This window comes from Jatropha curcas, chromosome 3 (genome assembly GCF_041381405.1).
Source record: "Jatropha curcas cultivar XTBG-Jc1 chromosome 3, XTBG_Jcur_1.0, whole genome shotgun sequence".
Taxonomy (NCBI): Eukaryota; Viridiplantae; Streptophyta; class Magnoliopsida; order Malpighiales; family Euphorbiaceae; genus Jatropha; species Jatropha curcas.
Window position 1 is genome coordinate 27,363,596 of NC_143153.1, and position 20,724 is coordinate 27,384,319.

Genomic DNA, 20,724 nt, shown 5'->3' on the forward strand with positions numbered 1-20,724 from the left:
ATTAAGTGTATGAGATGTGGAATCTTAATGGGTAATCATATTAGTAGTAGTTCAGACCAATTGGCCAATTGATGATACCCACTCTGACTTTATTGATGGCATTGGTCTCATAGATGGAATCTTTACAGTTTGACCATAAAAATACCAATTTAAAAATCGCTTGTCAGAAAGACAGGTGCCTTCCTTATTAATTTGCTTATATGCAAATATGAAGTAAAAGATTATTTTGATGGTTTCAACTTAGTGGTACTATTATATAGAGATGAAATTGCATCATTTGGATTTTGTCAAGAGTTTAGTGATTGCTCTTTCAATATGGTCAAAAGTTGGCTTTGGAGTAGGGACAATTTCAGCAACTCTCACTAACACAAAGTCTTATATATATTTTTTTCTTTATTTAAAAGTCAAGTAATGGAATCTTGAACAGATTTTCAACTTGCCAGCCTAAGGATAACTGCATTTCAGTGTCTGATTATGGAGATGGCATTATTGTATGTTTCTTTTGAACTCTTCTTTTAAAAGTCTAATATTTTTTATACTTATTTTCCAAATGTATTCATCGGATCATGACATATTCACATTGAAGTAATCTTTTTCATACTGCGGGTCTTACACTCATCAGACTCCACAAGTAACTAAAAGTGGGTGTACCAGGGACCCTCAATTTTTCATTAGTGAATATCTTATAGTTTCATCCTCACATTTCCAGGAAATCAAGTTTTATATTTAATTCAGAAAGAAGTTTTGGATGTGAAGTTGAATATTTAGTATGAAAGCATGAAAGCTCAGAGCACAAAAGTATGCAGTTGTGTCCTCAAATGCTAGCTTAGCTTGTTGTACAATGTTTTCTAATCCATACTCGCCAACTCTCATTATCTGAGCCACAGTTTTGCACACAACGTCTTTTTCAAGCTTTGACTTGATCTTATAGCACTGTTCTTGATGATACAATTCTTTCCATCTGCAACTCTGACCATGTGACTTGTTTACCTACATCATTATTTGAACTTTTGACTGATTCTCATTTCTCATGCTCCAGATTCCACAACTAAAACGTTCAGAAGACAGATTTTACTTTTACCTTTCTTGGCCTCTTCCTCTCCAAAATTTTTCTTTTGGAAAATATATATGATGGTAATAAAGTATGTTTAAAGTGTCTATTGATAATATTTGCCTCAATTCTTTTGTGGTATCGAGCTGTATCAGGAGCCTAGATTGAGTCGTATGAAGAGCAAGACAATTGCAAGTTTGTATGTGTAAAATTAATCTTCTACATATTTGAGTGGTGCAGACTGCAGAGACTAAGACAATTGGTAGCCTGCTAAGGTATGGTTTGCTATCATTTTACTGGTGTAAATCATTCAATGTGTAATATTTTTATAGTGATGTACAATTTTCTCACTTTCTTTTCCACGTTTATTTCTTGTATGAATGGTGGTTCTACATTTTTTCCCTGGTGATGTTTATTATGATACCATGTCGATGAACATGATAGCTTTTTTTACATGGTTGCGATTAGATCTATGTTTCTGGTGCATACTGAATGTTTTAGCTTCTATCTTTTTGCCTAGGGGTATCCAAAGGGGCAGTTCGGTTCCGAACTGAATCGATCCGTAAAAACTGCACTTTCCTTTTTTCTCAAACCAGAAAATTGTTTGGAACCGAACAAACTCATTGGTTCGGTTAATGGTTTTGGGCGAAAATTACATATGTTGTTTAACCGAACCAAAAACCAAAACCAAAATTATTTAACATTTCAAACTGAAACCGTACTAAATATCCAAAAAACCGAACTGGACAGGTATTTTGGTTTTAACCAAACTTTGCTCGCCCCTAGTTGTGCCTTTGGAACTTGAGAGAGAGAGATGTAAAGTAGCTCTTGGCTGAACCATTTACTGAAATTTTAATTTGGTTCCTGTCTTAAAGTTTTGCTATTCAGGTGTTAAGCTACCAATATTTGCTGTCATGATCCTTGGCCAGTCACCTCTGGATAAGCTTCCTCTCCAAAGCCAAGGTATGTTTTTTCTCTGCAACAGAGTGAAGGTAATATATGTTCTCTCTATTTTTATATTTCTTTGGTACATGGGGAATCCCACTTTTAGGAACTCGAAAACTGGTTAAAAAGGGAATATCTGCAACTAAAAATAATCTAGTGATTAAATTAGGAACTCGTGAGAATCCTAGAACTGAACAATTATTACTGAAATAAAACTAGATGTTGATCAGGTGTCGTTTTGAATCTAGGCTTGAGTTGGATTGTCGTTTGATCTTCTGCATTGACATTGAGGGAAGGTAACAGAGGGCCTTTTCTTAACTGACTGCGTAGGATTAAGAAGAGGGGTTAGACCAGTTATTATGCGTTAAGAAAGAAAAAGGGCCTGTCTTAATTGAACTTGGTTATGGATGGATTAGATACCATCAAGTTTTTAAGCCCATGAGAGTCTTTTTCATAGTTTCTGAAATGGGTTTGGTTCAGGATGGTGTGTCAGTCAACCTTTAATTTATTCTAATCTAATTGTCTTTTATTAAAATTAGCAATGCAAAATATTGTCTTGGTTAAAGAAAAATCAAGCTATTTCCAAGGAAAAGTAACTTCTTATTTCAAAAGTGAAAATTTTTTTTGCAGACATTAATAAATTTATTATAAGCTTGTAAATACATTTATTAATCTATTAATTATTACCGGTAGCCACCACTGTCAATAACCTGTAATTGTTATATTTATCATTTTTTATACATTTTTCTCGTATTGAACAATAAATTTTTCAAAAATGAAATTTTTAAAGAGAAATTATTTGGAGAAAAGAAAAGAAGAATCATAAGAGAGTTTTATATGTAGACAATCTGGATGAATAAAATACTATGAACTCTCTCTCTATGTATATATATAAATTAATGGATTGAGCATGCTTTGGTAGAAGGAATAATAATATTTATTATGAGTCTTTACTCAATTATGGTTATGATTATATAGTAAGTATTATTTTGGTGATGACTTTGACTTGCAATTTAGAATTTAGTGTGGGATTTAGAACCTCATTCACCATTTTAATTTGGCTTCATCACCAATTTCCTTCTCAACTCTGCAATTTTTGCTTTGTAAATTCCCATCAATTAAATCCTAATTGCTCTTTATTTTCTAGCCAATTAATGAGTGAGTCTGCGAATTGGGTTTTAACTCTGAAAAATTAAAGAAAAATCAAATAATTACAAAATTTAGGTCAAAATTAATCATAGTCAAATTTTTCAAACAAGCCGATGTTTAATATAAAAATTTCTCGGACCAAGCCTGAACAATTCAGAGTTCGGTTCGGCTTGATTCATTTACAACCCTAATCATAGACTAAATGTATATAATTGCTTATGTACTTTTCGTGAAAAATCTTATGATATCTTTAACCAATTAAACACTTTAATTAATAAAATTATATCCATCAAACTCTTGAAGTTGCAAAACCATTCTTTTAAATGTTCTAAATTGTAATATTGCATTAATTAAACACTTATTAGATAATTGAAATATTTGAAAGTTATTATTTCAAAAGTTGTATTAACTAATAATTAGATATGATTAATATATTTTATATATATATATAAAAAAAACAAAAATCTTGTACACTATTATTGCCAGTATATATAAATATGCAATATTACCAAAATTTTATAACTTTGAAAATAAAATAAGTCTTCGCAAAATTAACTCATAATCTTAATTTTACTATTATACTAGGGTCATCCTCAAAATACAACTACATATATATATATATATATATATATAACTTAATTAATTTACTTTAAATAATTCATAATTCATAATTCATATATATATATATATATATATATATATATATATATATAAAAGAACATGTAATTAATGAGAAGTTGATGGGAATTTACATTTAAGTAATTGGTAACTGAAAGATGATTGCGTAAAATAATTCCTATATTTAATTTGATATATCTAATATATATGTAGTTTACATAATATATATATATATATATATATATATATATATATATATATATATATATATATATCAACTGTCAGTCTCATTTTCTTTCACTATCTTTAGCTGTAAACTATGATGTCATTTTGCCTACTGAACTTTAGCCAACAAATAAGACATATTAATTTTGATGCCCAAAACAATTAATTAATATAACAGAGTTACAATTGTTTCATTAAAATACTAATTATTACATAAAGTTGTAAGCTTGGTCAGTTGATAATTAGGTTTGCTTTCCATTTTATTGACCAAAATTTAATTTTTCTCTCGGATATATTTTTCTCCTTTGCAAATTTTCTAAGGGCGAATGACTTGTTTTTAACTAGATTACAAATATGGACTCAATTATAATACAATGCAAGAAAGCTGATCCGTTAATTTTTTTTTTTCAAAAAATAAAATTCTAATCACATATAACTTAATATTATATATAAAAAAAATGTTCTCATGATAATATCAATCTTACAAAAAAAAAAAAAAAAATTATATATGCAAATTCCTTACCTATAATGTTGGTTATAACAGTTGAGAAAACTTGATCCCATATCACCCACATGATGCTAATGTAAACGAGGTGTAAATGAGAAGATTTGATTATAAATTAAATAATTTAAGATAGTAATTAATTACTAGTAAATTAAATAAGTTTCTTGCTAATCAAGTGATTAGACCATTAAGTTCAAAGAACTACAAGAGAAACAATGAACCTTTGGACACGTAATTATCATTGAAATGGTAAAGATATGACGAAACTAGCATGGACTTTGCGTACCCCACATGAAATATTTTTAAAAAATAATTTTGATTTAAATTAGGGTTTTTTGGGCAATTAACAGTTGAAAATAGTGAATTAATTTGGTGTTTAATCTATGTATTATGCTTTCAAATACGATTCACGTGTAATGGGCGTAATACTAATTTATATTATATGTCAATGGTTTTAATTGATCTCGTTTTCTGCTTTAATTTTTGTGTTTCTTTAATCAAGTGCTTAACGATGTTTAGAGTAACTGTCAGTGTCACTAATATTAGGAACAACCTCAGTACTACTCCAAGCTAATCTTAGCTTAATTATATATTTTAATTATCTAGGTTCTAACGTACAAAAAGACCTACAACAATACATTATAATATTTATTTTTATTTTTATTTTAACATTATATATGCCGTTTTAATATATGGTGATTGATGCGCATTTATATATAAAATTATTGAAAATATATTTTTTTTGGTATCTCCAATTCATTGGATTAGGATTAAATAGTTTAAATATTTGGTTAATACGTATTTTCTTGTAACTTAATTTGTTAAAATGACAAAAAAAAAAAAAAAGTTAAGAAATTGATTAAAATAAGTGTACTTAGTGTAAACATTTTCAAAAACTTATAAAAACTTTTGATTTATTTTACGTATTCCTTTTTCTTAACTTACAAGTCAAATCAAACACATAAGTAAAATATTAATATTAATTAATTGAAATTAAGGTTTATTAATTTTCATTTTGCATGGGAATAGAAAGACCAAGAACCATATACGTGGCATAAAGAAGCAAAGAAAGTCCGAGTTTAGATGTATTGGGTAGAAACTTAACAGAGCAAGCAATTTAGTTGTTTAGCTGACACTACAGCTATGATCTTTTCTAATAATTTTTAATTAGGTGACGCCATTTGGCCCTCTCGATTCTTTAATTATATAATTAATAATAATAATTATAATTATTAATTAACCTGCTTCATTTGGTGGTCCATCCGACAAGGAACCCTAGTTGAAGAAGCAATGTGAAAACCTTCACCTAGTTTTCGTGAAGAAGGTGACATTAGGGTTTTCTTTTTCACTTTCTATAAATTACAAGGTTTGAGAATTTTGTTTGGTTTGTTTTCCGTGAAAAACTTGTGCCGACAGCTAAATGAGGTAAGTGAAGATAAAAAATTAACGCTAATGGGATTCTCACTTTAATTTGACTCTACACATTGATGTGATGCTTTGTTATGAGTTTAGGTTTGAATAATTAAGCTAGCTTATGAAGTTAGATAATGACATTTTTCTTTTAATTATATCATTGTGATGGACCTCACCCTGGATTTTTATTCTATATACAACATTAACCTTTCGTAAAACTTCATTTTCTTCGTATTAGTAAATATATTCAATTGCAATCCTATATATAATCAATTTTCTCTTTGATTTCTTTATAATCTCATAATTTTAATTATACTTAGTCGGACTGAAGTGATAATACACATTTATGTTCTTCGAATAATAGGAATTTAATTCTTAGAAAAAACACATTTAGAAAGGGACTGCAACAAATTTCGGAACGAGAAAGGTCTCGTACTCAAAAAAAAAAGTATGAAAATACTTACAGGAGATCGAGGAAAAAAAAAAAAAAGGGTATAATCTTTCCTAAGGAAATAAAAGAACTTAATGGGATTTTTTAATTAAATAGCTAAAACTGATTAGATTAGACTAATAACCCAAAGATAGAGTAGTTGTTTTATAGTCCATGAAACTGATTAGATTTAAATCCCGACAACTTTCTCTCTTAAAAATTTTTGGCAATAAACAAAAATACCTTTGCTTCAATGCGAGGAGAAACATGTAGATTGTATATGAAACTGTCTTTAGCTTTTCTCTAAAAATGGAAAATTTCTTTTTAACTAACCGCATTAAGATTGTTTGTTTTTGCATATTCCTTCACCTTTTGCATTAAAAGTTTCTTTTCAATGTTATAATATGATGTATTTTTCGTTTTCCTATCCTTCTGGAAAATATCAGATGAAATTTCTCTCTCTGCCGGTATGAAATACATAAACAGAAAGAAGACAAGGAAGAAGAAGACAGTGTCGATGAGACCAATAAATGCATTGTGAGGGGTTAAAAGAGAAGAAGGAAATTCAGTGTTTGCTATACCAACTTCTCCTCTAACCATCTCTCTCCCTCAATGGTCAAATTAATGGATCATCACCTCCTTTCATGTCCTTTTCGAATTGAGTAAGTTTTATTTTCTGATCATTGGACCAAGTATTTTGACAACTACATTTTTTTTTAATCATACACTCTTGCTCAAACTTATTTTTTTTTATTATTATTTTTTTTAGAACTAATTTCAATGTTTTGGAATTTTCACGCACAGTATATAGCTTGTTTGAAAGTTATTTATCGTCAATTTTTGTCGGCCTAGGTAATTTTTTTTCTTTTAAAAAAAAAATTTCTTTTCAAATGCTTTCTAAGGAAAACAATTTTTAGAGTTAATCCATTATTTTTTATGTTATTAGAAATATTTAAAATAATTAACTCAAATTATAATAATTACAAGTAGTTCCTATAAAAGGATTCATACCGTTTAGTTCTAAGAATTTATCCTCTTTATTATTTTGTCCCTCCTTTTTTGGTAAATATATTTATTCGCCCTAATATTTTCTTTTGTTAAACTATTTAATCATTCCGTTGAAAAATTGTCATCTTTTATTAAGTTCAAATGAAAATAATAAATGTGAAAGACTAAATAGCATCATTATATTAGATATAAAAGACCAAATAATCAAATAACACAGGGTGTCTAAAAATAAAAACTATACATTTTAAATGTAAGAACTAATCAACGGAGCAAAATCTCGGAAATAGATCGATATATTACAAAAAGAGATACAAAGTGGTAACTAAGGGCAAATTTTGGTGGACTAAATGGTATTTATTCCCTAAGTTTTTGGATCAAGTAAAAATATAATTTAATTTCAAAGAATACAAAGAATTTTGGAGAAGATAAGATGCAAAATTTTCATTTTACAAGGATGTATTATCACAATTTACCAATATATATTTTCATTATTTGGGTATAGATTTTAAATTGCAGCATACTTTCAAACCCTAAGGCACCATAAATAATAGAGGGTTTCACATAATTGTGATAATATATATACACACACACACACGTAGAGGTGGGGATAGGGAGAGAGAAAGGTGGCCTATGAGCAATGTGGCTGGTTAGAATGCAAAATCAGTTGTGCACACGTGTGGAAAGAGACTCCAATTTTTAGAATTGAATTATTAGGAATGCCCCAATTCGAGATTAGGGTAATACACGACAAAATACACTTTTAAGGAAATAATTTTCTAGGTAATATATTTTGAATGTGGTTTGATATGTAAATTAATTTCTTAGAAAATAAATTGCTTTCAAATTACAAAATACCATAATATAACTTCAAGAGCATTTAGATAATAAATAAATTGATAAATTCGTTACACTAAGTTAGAAAAGTGCAACTTCCCTAAACATCTCTAAGGAACTTACTTCACTTGGTTAATGAAAGTTAAATGATTTACTTCATAAGAGGTAGAATTGATAATACGAACTAAATACAAGCACTTTAATTATATGCAGAATTACACTTCCTTGGTCTACTTACCTTCAACTAAACATCATCTAGCTTTCCCATTAATATATATATATATATTTTATCCTGTTTATGAGTGTTTACCACTTGAGATACAGCCAGCTCCCAGTAATTTTAAATTTTAGTTAATCAAAAAAAAAAAAAAATGAAATTCACATTCTTATTGATTGCATTAATTCTGTTAAACTATTTTGTTGTTATATATTAATATAAATTATTAATAGCCAATTAGTTGTGAATTGGTCGATCCTTCTCATTACTATGAGAAGTGAAAAGTCTTAAATTTGAATTCTTTTGACAGTTAAAGAGAGGATTATTATTTATAGTGTAGTCTGCAATGTTATCTTGACTCATTGAAAATTTTAATAAATTTAAAAAAAAAAAACATAAATAATTAGTACATCTAGATGCTCTTTTGGCATGCAAGAGTTCCCTAATTCCCTCCTCCACAGATTTCTTCTTTACCTAAATAAATCCATGTAGAAATTTTTATAGTAGCTTTATTTGGAAAGAATATGATCTCAAAATTTCACCTAACTAGAATAGAACTTGCTATTACAAGGAGTATTAATTCTATTGTTAAAGCTTAACATTGATCGAAGTTTATTTTATTGTTATTGCTTTCATTATTATTGTCATTATTTAAAATAAAAAGACTTCTGCTTAGTCATTTATTTGGGTTTATATATATATATATATATATATATATATATATATATATATATATATATATATAGTGCATTTCGTCCCTCTCAAGATAAGCAAAAGGATTTAAATTACAAAATCTCTAGAGCCTTCCTGATCATGAGGTGAGCTGTAAGTTGAATTTGGTGACAAATTTTTAAAAATATGTAATGTTTGTTTAAAAAGAATAATGTAACGTAGTTGTCTTTATAGGATCAAGAGTGCAAAATCCCTTCTCCATTGCTATTGTGTTAGCTTACATCGTGTCAGACCTATAGGGAAAACGCTCTCAGAGAGAATTTTCTTTAGTTATAAATATCGAGTAGGATTTTTTCACTTTTAACGATGATTTTCTTTATTTACAAGTATTGAATAAGATTTTTCTTTATTTACAAGTATCAAATACTTGACTTCTTACGTTAAGGACTTTGAGTCTTTTTTACTCAGACCAACTCCTATCGATAAGACTATAATTTCTTTTTTTATGAGTGAAAAAGCATATATACCTTTGTTTGTGCTAACTATTATTTTTAAATTTATTGTAAATTATATATACAGCCATTGACGAAGGGAGGGGCCAGAGGTGGCCCCCACTCCCTAACTAATTTTTTTAAAATAAATTATCGCATAAAATATTGAAAATTTTTATTGTACTTTTTAAAATAATAAATTTTTTCAATTTTACTCCCCTTATCTCTTCAAATTTTTTAGCCTCCTAATTTTAATTTCCAGCTTCGTGACTATATACTTACAGTAAATATATGTTGATGATATATAGTGAAGCAGGCTAAAGAAAGAAGTGGTTCAAATTGAAAGTGGGTCTTTAATGCTGGGGAAGTTGGTGAGGAAGATCTAATAAATTTATAATAATAGATTATAAAATTACAAAATATATATATTAAAAAAAGGAGATCCATGCATTCAGTGACGAAATAATCCCCATGTTGCGTGCATGGCATAGGTTCCAAATGGCCACCTGCGACGTGCCACCTGTTCCCCCTCATGCTGACTGCTTCTTCCTTTTATTTTTCACTATAATAATTAATTAATTTCCAATTTCTTTATTTTTTTTATTTAGCAAAGCAGCCATTAATTCAGCTCCAATAATGCTCTCCATAGGCCTTTTCGATCTAAATACTATTTCCCCAATTTTTTTTCCTGATCAATTAATTATTAAGATTTGAATTTTAATTTTTTATGCTTCAAATTATTGTAAAATAGAAAAAAATTGCTGACTTGATTTCATTATTTTTTAATTTTTGATGGGCTCAAGAATAAGTAGTGCAATTGAAAATTGGAGATAGACAATCCCACATCCCAATTTAAGTATAATTTGGTGAAGTTTTATATTTAAAATAAGTTCTATAATTAGTAAATTTTGCAAATAAAACGAATCTCAAATTGTTTTATTCCAGACATTTTGTAATAATTTGTTCAACTGGATTAAGCGTGGCTATTTTTTAGTATATGCAGCTGCATCAATTCAATCATCACATACTCCATTCTCTTACAAAAATTTTTTATATTTTAAATCTCGGCATTTTTATTTTTTTCATAAATATTATAAGAATAATAATTTATATGTTAGTTGATTCGGCAGATTCTCATTTCTATATAAAACTGTTAAACTTGTTTTGACATCCCTGAATTTCAGAATTTGATTTAATTAATTTTAAATTAATTAAATTTCAATTAATAATTTCTAATTAACAAGATAAAAACGTGCTTAATTATATTGGGAGTTTTATAATCTCTTTTCAATATCATCAAATTATGACAATATGTATTATAATTTATGTTAAATGAAATTTCTAAAATTGTTACCCAAAAGCTTGATTTTATAATGAAAACAATTTTTTTTTACTATTGAACTTTATTTTTCACATGCTATAATATTTTTAACGTGCATTACACGGCACACATCTAATTTGCTAAAAGGACCCACTTGTTCAACGCACATTTTCCTATTTGTCTATAGGTTCTTGCATTCCTATTGACCAAAATAATGTATGACCAACACGTATATCGATTTCTAAGAAGCGCACTTATCTAAGAGAGTCAAAAATATTTATATTCTATGGTTCGAGGGAGATTAAACCTCCTGATTAATAAAAAAAAAAAAAAAAAAAAAAAAGAGATATCATAACCTTGATCATATATGATTAATTATTTCCATATTATTAATTCACTGTAGTTCCGTATTTATAGTTATTGTTTTGTTTATTGTACCAATCAAAGATTCGAGAGTAACTTGATCAGTCTCCTTTGTTCCTTTTAGGGGAGAAAGAAATGGGAGTTTTGAAATTGAATCTTCCCATTAACGATTATGATAAAGTGTTATCAATTTGAAGAATTATATTTATTACATAGCTTATAATATATATGCATTTCTCAATCAAATTTGTCAAAATAAAGAACATGCTAGAGTGAATGTGCTATTTTTTTTTTATCAGCAAAGAAGAATTTTTTATTTGTATTTGACGTTAATTAAAAACCAGAATCTACACCCAATAGATTATGCAGAACACATGTGCTATTGATGTTATAATTTTCCTTCTCATATAAGGTCACACTTATGATAGCCAAATTAACCCTATCATGTTATATACAATGGCGTTTTTTTTTTTTTGAGTATTGAGGAGGAGATTCAAACTTGAATCTATTGTTAGGTCGTATATGCACTTACCATTAGATTATGTCTTGGTGTATACATTTTTTTTTTTTACTTATAGACTTGTTAATTAATTTGTTTAATCATTAATCATACCAAGGCTCAAGAGATTAAAAAAATTATATTCCGGATTTAACATAAATCCATTTTGGTTTTCCTTAATTACTATACCAAACATAAGAATTATGCTCTGTTTTGAAAATGAATTTTTTTTATCATACTTAAGTTTTAAAAATATATATAATAAGAATGTAACTAGCAGATCCATTAAATAGTCCAAATGCTGTAACCTACCAGTAAGATTACATATTCTATGTATTTTACTTGTCAAAGGTAGAGAAAGAGTAACATACTAGTAAAAATTATTCAAAATGAGATACTATTCCACAAATGAATGGGAAAAGCTAACCTTATCAGTAATTTAAAAAAATAAAAAAATAAAAAGAAAAAACAAGGAAGGGCATAGTTGTTATGCTAGCAAATAGGAAGCTACTATGTCAACCTACTTGTTTTGTTTGGGCTTTTTATTAATGGGACAATATCAAAGATTGTATTATAAATAGTAAGCTTGCAGTTAATGGTTGGATTGGAGGGAGGCAACCAAATCTTGAGGAGAAAACCAAAAAGAAGAAAGAAAGAAAGGAAGGAGATACAGTTGTTTAGACAGAAAAGAAACTATGGGAAGGTCTCCCTGTTGTGATGAAAGTGGTCTCAAGAAAGGTCCATGGACTCCTGAAGAAGATCAAAAACTTGTCAAATTTATCCAACAACATGGCCATGGCAGCTGGAGAGCTCTGCCTAAACTTGCTGGTAAATTATATATATCTCTCTTTCAGTCTTTCTCTTTAGCTCTCTCTCTCTCTCTCTGTCTCCTTTCTCTCTAAAAGCAGATCAATTTTTGCAGGCCTTAATAGATGTGGAAAGAGTTGCAGATTAAGATGGACAAATTATTTAAGACCAGATATTAAGAGAGGAAAATTTTCCCAAGATGAAGAACAAACAATTCTCAATCTCCATTCTGTTCTTGGCAACAAGTAATAATTTTTTAAACCTTCTTCTCTAATTTTCTTTTTATCTTGCAGTTAAACCTTTTGTATACTCTTGTTATTCTTTTAACAGATGGTCAGCAATAGCCAGTCATCTTCCAGGACGAACCGATAATGAAATCAAGAATTTCTGGAACACCCATTTAAAGAAGAAGCTAATACAGATGGGATATGATCCGATGACTCACCGGCCTCGAACCGACATGTTTGCAACCTTACCTCATCTTATAGCCTTAGCTAATCTAAAAGAGCTTATAGATCACCACTCATTAGAAGAACATACCATGAGACTACAAGCAGAAGCTATTCAAATGGCGAAACTCCAATATTTACAGTGTCTTCTTCAACCTCCAACTACTAGTTCTAATATTAATACCTCAAATATCAACATACCCAATACTGTTTTCAATGAGATTGAAGCTTTCAATCTCTTGAACTCACTTTCAATGGATTTATCAACGACAACCTCTCTTCCAGGGTTAACTGATTCCATACCTAATTTTTCTCATTTGCCTGATTTACATGTTGAAGCTGCACCCAATGAGTTTATGGTAAGGCAAGAAGATGATCATCATATAAATATTAAATCAGCTAATAATAACTCTACATGGGTTAATAATAATCCTTCAATATCTTCATCAACAATTACCACTCCATCCCCTACTTCTGTTTCGGCCACGGCACCGTTTTTAACACAGAGTTCTTCCATGAATAGCAGTTCAAGCTATGGAGGGGAAGGTAGTACTACAGTTTGGCAAGGTCTTGATCTACTTGAAGACCCTTTCTTTAATGAGATTGCATAGTTTAATTTTTGTTATTTTTATTTTTATTTTATTTTGTGTGAAAAAGGTTTGGAGTTCATATTGCACCCATATCTACTTCACTTTGTAATATTTACAGCACATATACATATATAAAACCTTCTGTATATTATGTACACATTGCACTCTTCACTCATCAGAATTAAATAGGTATTTCATATCTTTTTTTTATATAATTAAATGCATGTTTCTGATTAATTAAATTTCTTTTGGTTATTATTTAAAACTTGTTTCATTAATTAGTTGATAATCACCAACTAATTATCATATGTGTGATTCTAAAGATAAGAATGATTTTATTAATTAATTTTTCTCCTATCTAAGTTTAAATATTTTTTGTACTTAACCATTAGGTTATAATTAGAATCATAATAATTATAATTAAGCTTGAATATAGAGTTTCAACTGCTCTGAAGATATGATCAATCAAGATTTCAAGGCAGGTGGACTGCGAAAACAAATTAAGAAACATATTTTTCATGCATATATAATTAGTTACTTGTTTACTTGACAGTCATGATTTTTCTTAATTAATTATTTTAATTTGTTAATTATTTAATAATATTTTATTTCGTCATAAGTGGAAACGTGTTGACAATCCAATTGGTCTTCGTTGATTTATTATTAATTAGCATCATGTATACATATAATTGCCAAGAAATTGCAGTGAGTTTTTCTTTGTTATTCCTTAATTTTTAGAAAAAAAATTACAAATAAATGGGGTGACTCAAAAAATCAAACAATACAGAATTAAATTAGTTAAATTAGAAATATTTTTAAAAAAAAAAACCTTTAGATTAAATATATTATATATAGCTAGGTTACAGGTCATTTGGTAAGCAAATGCATGCAGAAGTCTTGACGTTCACACATGGGGAAATATTATTTGCTGTATAGAAATTATTCTCTAATTAAATGATTAATTTATAAATTAAAATAAAAAATAAAAAATAAAAAATGGGTAAGTTAGAAGCAAGTCATTGACCAAACCTTTTTGATTTACAAAAACCAACCACTCTATAGCTAAAGAAGAAGTGTGGATGTGATTAATTCTGTTTCTTAATTAGTTAATTTATGATCTTAATTAATTAATTTTAATTAAAGAGAGGGAGAAAAGAAAAGAGAGGGTTGACCAAAGCATCATGTCAAAAAAGTGACGTAAAAGGATCTTTCAATGATAAGAGAGGGACCCCCAGGTAGTTAGGAAACACTCCAAAGTTGGAATTTTATGACTAGCCATGAAAATCGACTTATTGCTGCTACTGCTAAATTAACTACCGGGTGCACCAATCCTTCGTGCTTCTATAATATTTTCTTACATGGATTAGATATATGTGGGCATAGTTATGATAGTTATCATAACTCGAAAAATGCTAAGTAAAACCCAGCTAAAACCCGCGAGCCCTGATTTTCCTTTTGCTGCTCTATCAACATTAAATTTAAAACAGTTGTCATTCGGAGGAATCCAAAACAAAGAGGATTGATAGTATTTATTTAAAGAAAATTTAAAACAGTTGAAGAAAATGAAATTGATAGTATATTTATATAAATTTTAAAGAAAATTCATTAATTTTTATTTTTTATTTATTTATTTTTGGATTTACACTCTTTTTTTACATTAGTATTCAAATAAAACCCTCTCAGTGATGAAAATTTCAAACTTTTAATCTTCACCTTGTAAGTAAAGTTCGCCTAAAGATGTATTTCATTTTCATTGATCAAATTGCCTATTAATATTTAAATTTTGATTATAATCTTAATTTTTATTGAGTTTTTTATAGCTAATTGGTTTCATTACAATTTGGAAGATGATGATGAGCCATTATTTCTGAAAGAAAATTTGTTAGCTAATATAGAGTTCTTTAAAAAAAAAAAAATATGTTAATGTAATGGGTGCAATACTCTCAATTGGAGATAATTAGTGGTAATCCTACTTTTGATATTTCCATATTTTTTATTTAAGCCGAACACAAGTTTGCATGTTATTCCTTTTTTGGACATCCTAAAATGTTTATAATATTTCTAAATTTGTATATGTAACAGTTATTTTTTTCATAATAACCTTTATAATTGTTCAATGAAGGAAGAACTTTTATTAATATTTTAATGAGTTAAAGGGTAAAAAAACGTAAAATAATTTTTATTGACTAAATTCTTAATATACGTGTTTTATCAAACCATACTAATAGAATAGGACAAGGGAATAATTTTTTTGGTTAGTGTGAAGCCAAATTAACTGAAAGAAAAGAGAAACATTTCCCTCTCGCAAGAAAACAACCTATAAGAAGAATTACCGTACAGGAAAGGAAAGAGTTGAAAATACATATAATCTACTTTGTATGAAAATGAAATACAACTATAACTATTGACTTTCAGTTCTGTCTACAAATTGTTCTAGAAATCATGAATAGGAATAATACATTTCAAAATAAATAAAAATACACCTCTAGGAACAATGAATTAGATGAACGCGCTAAATTATATGAATATAAGTTAAATAAAAAACTAATGATTATAAAGATTTATTTTTAGTATTAATTTTGATAAATAAAATAATTATGGCTGCAGCCTCCTGCACAAGATGAGCGAATTATACTAAATTAATTATTGTTGCAGATATGAAATAAACGGAATAAAATTAAACTACTTCAAGAAATAAATAGTTCAACATATAAGTATAATTCTTGTTTTAACATTCAACAATTTATATTAAAATTGTATAAATAAAGTTTTAGAACTTTTATCATCTTTTTGAGTAATAAAATCCTAATATTTATTTCTCAAAAACTTGTGTCGTGTTATTTTTTTTTTTTTTTAAATTAATGCATACATGATGAGATCACTGAGCCTTCATATCCGTATTAGGTTAAGTAAAGATCTTGTATTTGACTTAATTAATATTATTTTCTTGCGTAAACCCTCCTCAAGAATTTAATTAAGCAGGATGAACTGAAAACAAGAAAAAAGATTTAGTGGTTAAATACGATAAATTTTTAGGTAAACTCGATCTACGACTTTAACTATAGACCCACCCAATAAAATAAAGCCATATCAACAATTTACTTACTTTTTTCTAGATTATTTCTTGTTAATTCTTTCATGTTTCTGTTGGTTAGAGATAAGAAATGTAATAGTTACGATAGTTGAGGAGTTATTGAAGTGGGGTTAGAAAAAAAAAAAAAAAGTAAATTATTGATTTGTTTTTATTTTATTGGATGGGTCTATAATTGACGTAGTTAAGAATTTCTCGTAAACTAGGCAAATAAATATTGTTTATAGTGTTTTTTTTTTCTTTTTAATATAATTATATATATAATAAAATAAAAGGCACAAGAAGTTCAATGAATTGAATGAGTCACATTAAGTCATTGTTATGGATAGGTTGATCTAATCTAAGAAAAAATTTAACTGAAAAGTAAAAGTTAATGAGTAAAATAATATGCTAAGACAAGATTATAATAAATCCTTAGACAAGAAAAGACCTATAAAATGCCATAATTTCCTAAGTGAGTAGTTGGACTATGTTCCTTTTCTAACAAGGGATTGACTATATATAGCATTTCCAGTTAATTAACAGACCCATTCACCTCACTCATCACTTATTAATCAAACCATTAATTACTTTCAAAAATCACATATGCTCCATCTATTCCACTTTAATAATAACAAATACGCATTTTAGCTTGTTTTATTTTCAGTGTTTATTTAGAATTTTGAAGGAATAATAATTTTTTCCATATTTATTAGGTGTTTTATTGTAAAATTAAATGGAGAGTTTTTAAATTTAAAAAAGCGCAATTTAGACATTATATTATGTATGTTTAGAAAATCAATGTGTTCCAATTATTTTCTATTAAATGTTACGATTAATGGTAATATATATTTATATAAATTCCGTACTATATAATAAAAAAAATCTAGTCGTAGTATTGTAGTGTTGGGTAATTAATTAATCATTAATTAATTAATTAAGCTCCTTCTCTTTGAGTAAACTAGATTTTAAGCTGGTGTGAAAAAGAATGGAAATTGATTAAAGCCAAAGTAGTCAAGCTTATCAATTAAAGCTTGCAATGCAACAACAAAAATCTTAATTATATGTTTCTCTTCATAAAGTCATCATGAAAAAAAAAAAAAATCACCTAATTCAACTCTTTTGGGTTGGATATATATAACTAAGTTATGAGAATCATTGCTTCTTAATCCTTATTTTATATATATTTGACTATATTTTGAGACCTAATCAATAATGTATTAAGTTGTAAAAAAAAAAAAAAAAAAGTATTAAGCTACAAAATTAATTACTTTATAAACTGATTATGTTATTATTTTTGAAATTATCATATAATAATGAGATGGTATGTCCAAATTTTATTTTATTATTATATGTAACCAAAAAAAAAAAAAAATCCCATTAAATGTCCATTTCCTTCCATTTCAATGAGTTGGCTTCCATTTTTCTTTCTATACTTGTAGTATTCAAATGCAAAAGTAATCTGGATCATATGTAAAATTGAATTTGACATTGACCAATATATGCTGCTACCTACTTCACTAAAAAAATTGAAGAACTGCTTCCACTTGCACAATCTTTTAAACTGTGTGTGCATATATATTCCTATTTAAGCCCTAAGTTCTTAGTGTTGAGTTATGGTATTAGCTATAAATTATAAGATTGATTCAAAAGTTTCTTCATTAATTAGCAATCCCTAATGAGACTTTTAAACTTAATACAGTCAAAAGCTGAGGATTAATTAAAAAGTAGTAAGTAATTTTGAATAACAATAAGAACACAAGTGCAGTGCAGTGCAGTGCAGGCTCCATCTTCTTCAAGTAATACCTAGCTAGCTTTTCAAAGGTTTAGGTTATGCAAGTGAGATCATGGCTTGCATATTTTTTCCTCCATTAACACTTTCATATGTATTTTAATATAATATCCCATTTGCATTTTCTCTTTTTTTAATCCATTTATGATATATACAAATCAACTTCTACTCATACATTGAAGAAACTCTATGCTATTAGGGCACAGTGATTCTAGAATATAGAAGAAACGAGGGTGGTTTTAGAGAAGGTATAGTGATAGTGAAGTTGAGGTTGAGCTTTAAGAATATTTGTAGACTTTTTGGTCTTAGGTTTAAATTACAGTCTTCCACATGGAAAATTGAATAGGGGCATGTACTGTAATTGTTCTATCAAAGACTTTGTTAATTCAAGCCAAATAATTGATGGCTATTAATATTTATTTATACACCTTCACTGTCAAATTGTCAATATATGAATTATTAGTGCCAAAATACCAAATAAGTCCCAAAATTTTTTAATGCCACTTGGTCTAGAGAATATATATCAATGTAACATTTGAACCAAGCAATTAATTAGAATCCCCGACTTGATTTGAGTCATTTGATTTTTTAATAAACCGAATCCAATTTTCCTCGTCGATTTTCCTTATATAGTCTTGCTATAATTTTCTATTCCAGATTTGGACTTTGGTCTCTCTTTGTTTGCTACATTTCTATTATTATTAATGAATTGGTTTGTGTCCTTCAACAGAACAATAAAAAAAAAAAAAAAGCAATTTAACCAGTTGAATGAATTGAATATAGGCATAACTGTTACCTTATTTCATTTTTTTCTATTTTAGTGTCTGAACAAAAAATATTATCAATTAAGTGTACAAACTTTTTAAAATTTGCATTTTAACGTCTCATCCAATTTGTCTCGTCAGAAACATGAATGTGTAATCGTGAGACTTATTTTTTCACATGTGATAGATGACATGGCATAAAAGAGGTCCAAATCAGCTTACAACGCGAATCTACTTGGGCATAACTATTAAATTCCCTATTTAACCTTTGGATATGCTTTTTTCTTTGCAAACCGACTTCCTGATTCCGGAACCCGTTCAACAGCAATAAACCCTCTGCAATTAAAACTACACCTTTTTTATGGTTACATGGTTATTATTATTATTACATGGAATAATACTAGCTAGTAATTAAGAACACTATAATTATATTTCAATAATTTGAAATATCTTGACATTGATTAATTATATATGCTAATTAAGGTATTGAATCTCAATTTCATTAATTATGCTGATTTTTAGATTATCATCATTTCAATGGATATAAAAAGTTTTCTAACGATTGAGGAAAGTATGTAAAGTCAATTAATGTATTTATTTCCTAGTCTAATCTAATTACAATACTACAAGCTAAACCACTAGAAAACCAAAGAAATCAAAGCTATTGTGATTCAAATCGAATCAAACTCTAATCAGACCAAATTGAACTATAAATAGTTCAAAGGAGAGAGAAAACCTCATTTTATTCTTCTTCTCCTTCTTTGTTTACGTCAAACGAAAGAGGATTACTAGCTGCCATTCTTTGATCAAACTCCAGCTACCGTTAAACACGAATAAGATAGCAAAATGCTCCTCCACTTAGAGTAAGCCTACATCCAATCACCGTTTGGCCAATCGTTTTTATTTTTCCATATTAAGAAATTCAATTTTTATTTTTCTAGACTTTTTCGGTTGGGTTTTGCAATCTTGACTACAATTCTTGTTGAAATAACTTTGAATTCATAGTTATCTATAAAGTAAACTTGATTTTGTGTTCATTTAAGAATTTGGTGAAGGATTATGTCAATTGAAACTTGAGTTTGAGTTCGAAAATTTTGATGAAATCGATAAAATTCATAAAGATTGATAGCACAATTGAAGCACTCATAAAATTCTCCTCATTTTGATATCTAATGAGAAAATTTCTAGGTTGGTTCAATTTTTCGGTCACCATACACGGTGTTCGGCATCAATCCGACAGCAGGGGCAGCAACACGATATCCATCCACCTTCATTTGATAATTTAACTTGACCAGAGAAAAACTGAATAGACATTGTGCTAGGCACAACGTGTGCCATTTAGCACAACTCATTTCCCAATAATTATTAGTTTATAGAATGTCTTGGACTTTAGTTTTCTGGTGGGTGGGGCATATCTAATCATGATTAAATAGTAGTTAATCATAATTATTATTACTAGTGATTTGGTACACTATTAACTAATTGGACGGTGAGGTCATCACTTAATAATT

The 20,724-nt window shown here is 28.1% G+C and overlaps 1 protein-coding gene and 1 long non-coding RNA gene across 2 annotated transcripts; both read left to right on the plus strand.

Moving 5' to 3' along the window:
* The first annotated feature begins 631 nt into the window (after window positions 1-631).
* On the plus strand, window positions 632-7,175 carry LOC110010814 (uncharacterized). The gene is made up of 3 exons (XR_002285838.3): window positions 632-1,326; window positions 1,927-2,014; window positions 6,783-7,175. It is a non-coding gene; the product is annotated as an uncharacterized LOC110010814 (long non-coding RNA).
* Window positions 7,176-12,345: 5,170 nt separating this feature from the next.
* On the plus strand, window positions 12,346-13,773 carry MYB53 (myb domain protein 53). Its single transcript, XM_089719381.1, has 3 exons — window positions 12,346-12,569; window positions 12,664-12,793; window positions 12,879-13,773. The coding sequence occupies exons 1-3, from the start codon at window positions 12,437-12,439 to the stop codon at window positions 13,606-13,608; spliced, it is 993 nt and encodes a 330-aa protein (XP_089575507.1). The 5' UTR covers window positions 12,346-12,436; the 3' UTR covers window positions 13,609-13,773.
* The last annotated feature ends 6,951 nt before the right edge of the window (window positions 13,774-20,724 follow it).

Bases quoted from the DNA above. Each gene is read 5' to 3' on its own strand.
- MYB53 (XM_089719381.1), top strand. From the start codon at position 12,437: ATGGGAAGGTCTCCCTGTTGTGATGAAAGTGGTCTCAAGAAAGGTCCA. The intron at 12,570-12,663 runs GTAAATTATATA...CAATTTTTGCAG, and splicing joins AGCTCTGCCTAAACTTGCTG to GCCTTAATAGATGTGGAAAG. The intron at 12,794-12,878 runs GTAATAATTTTT...TTCTTTTAACAG, and splicing joins CATTCTGTTCTTGGCAACAA to ATGGTCAGCAATAGCCAGTC.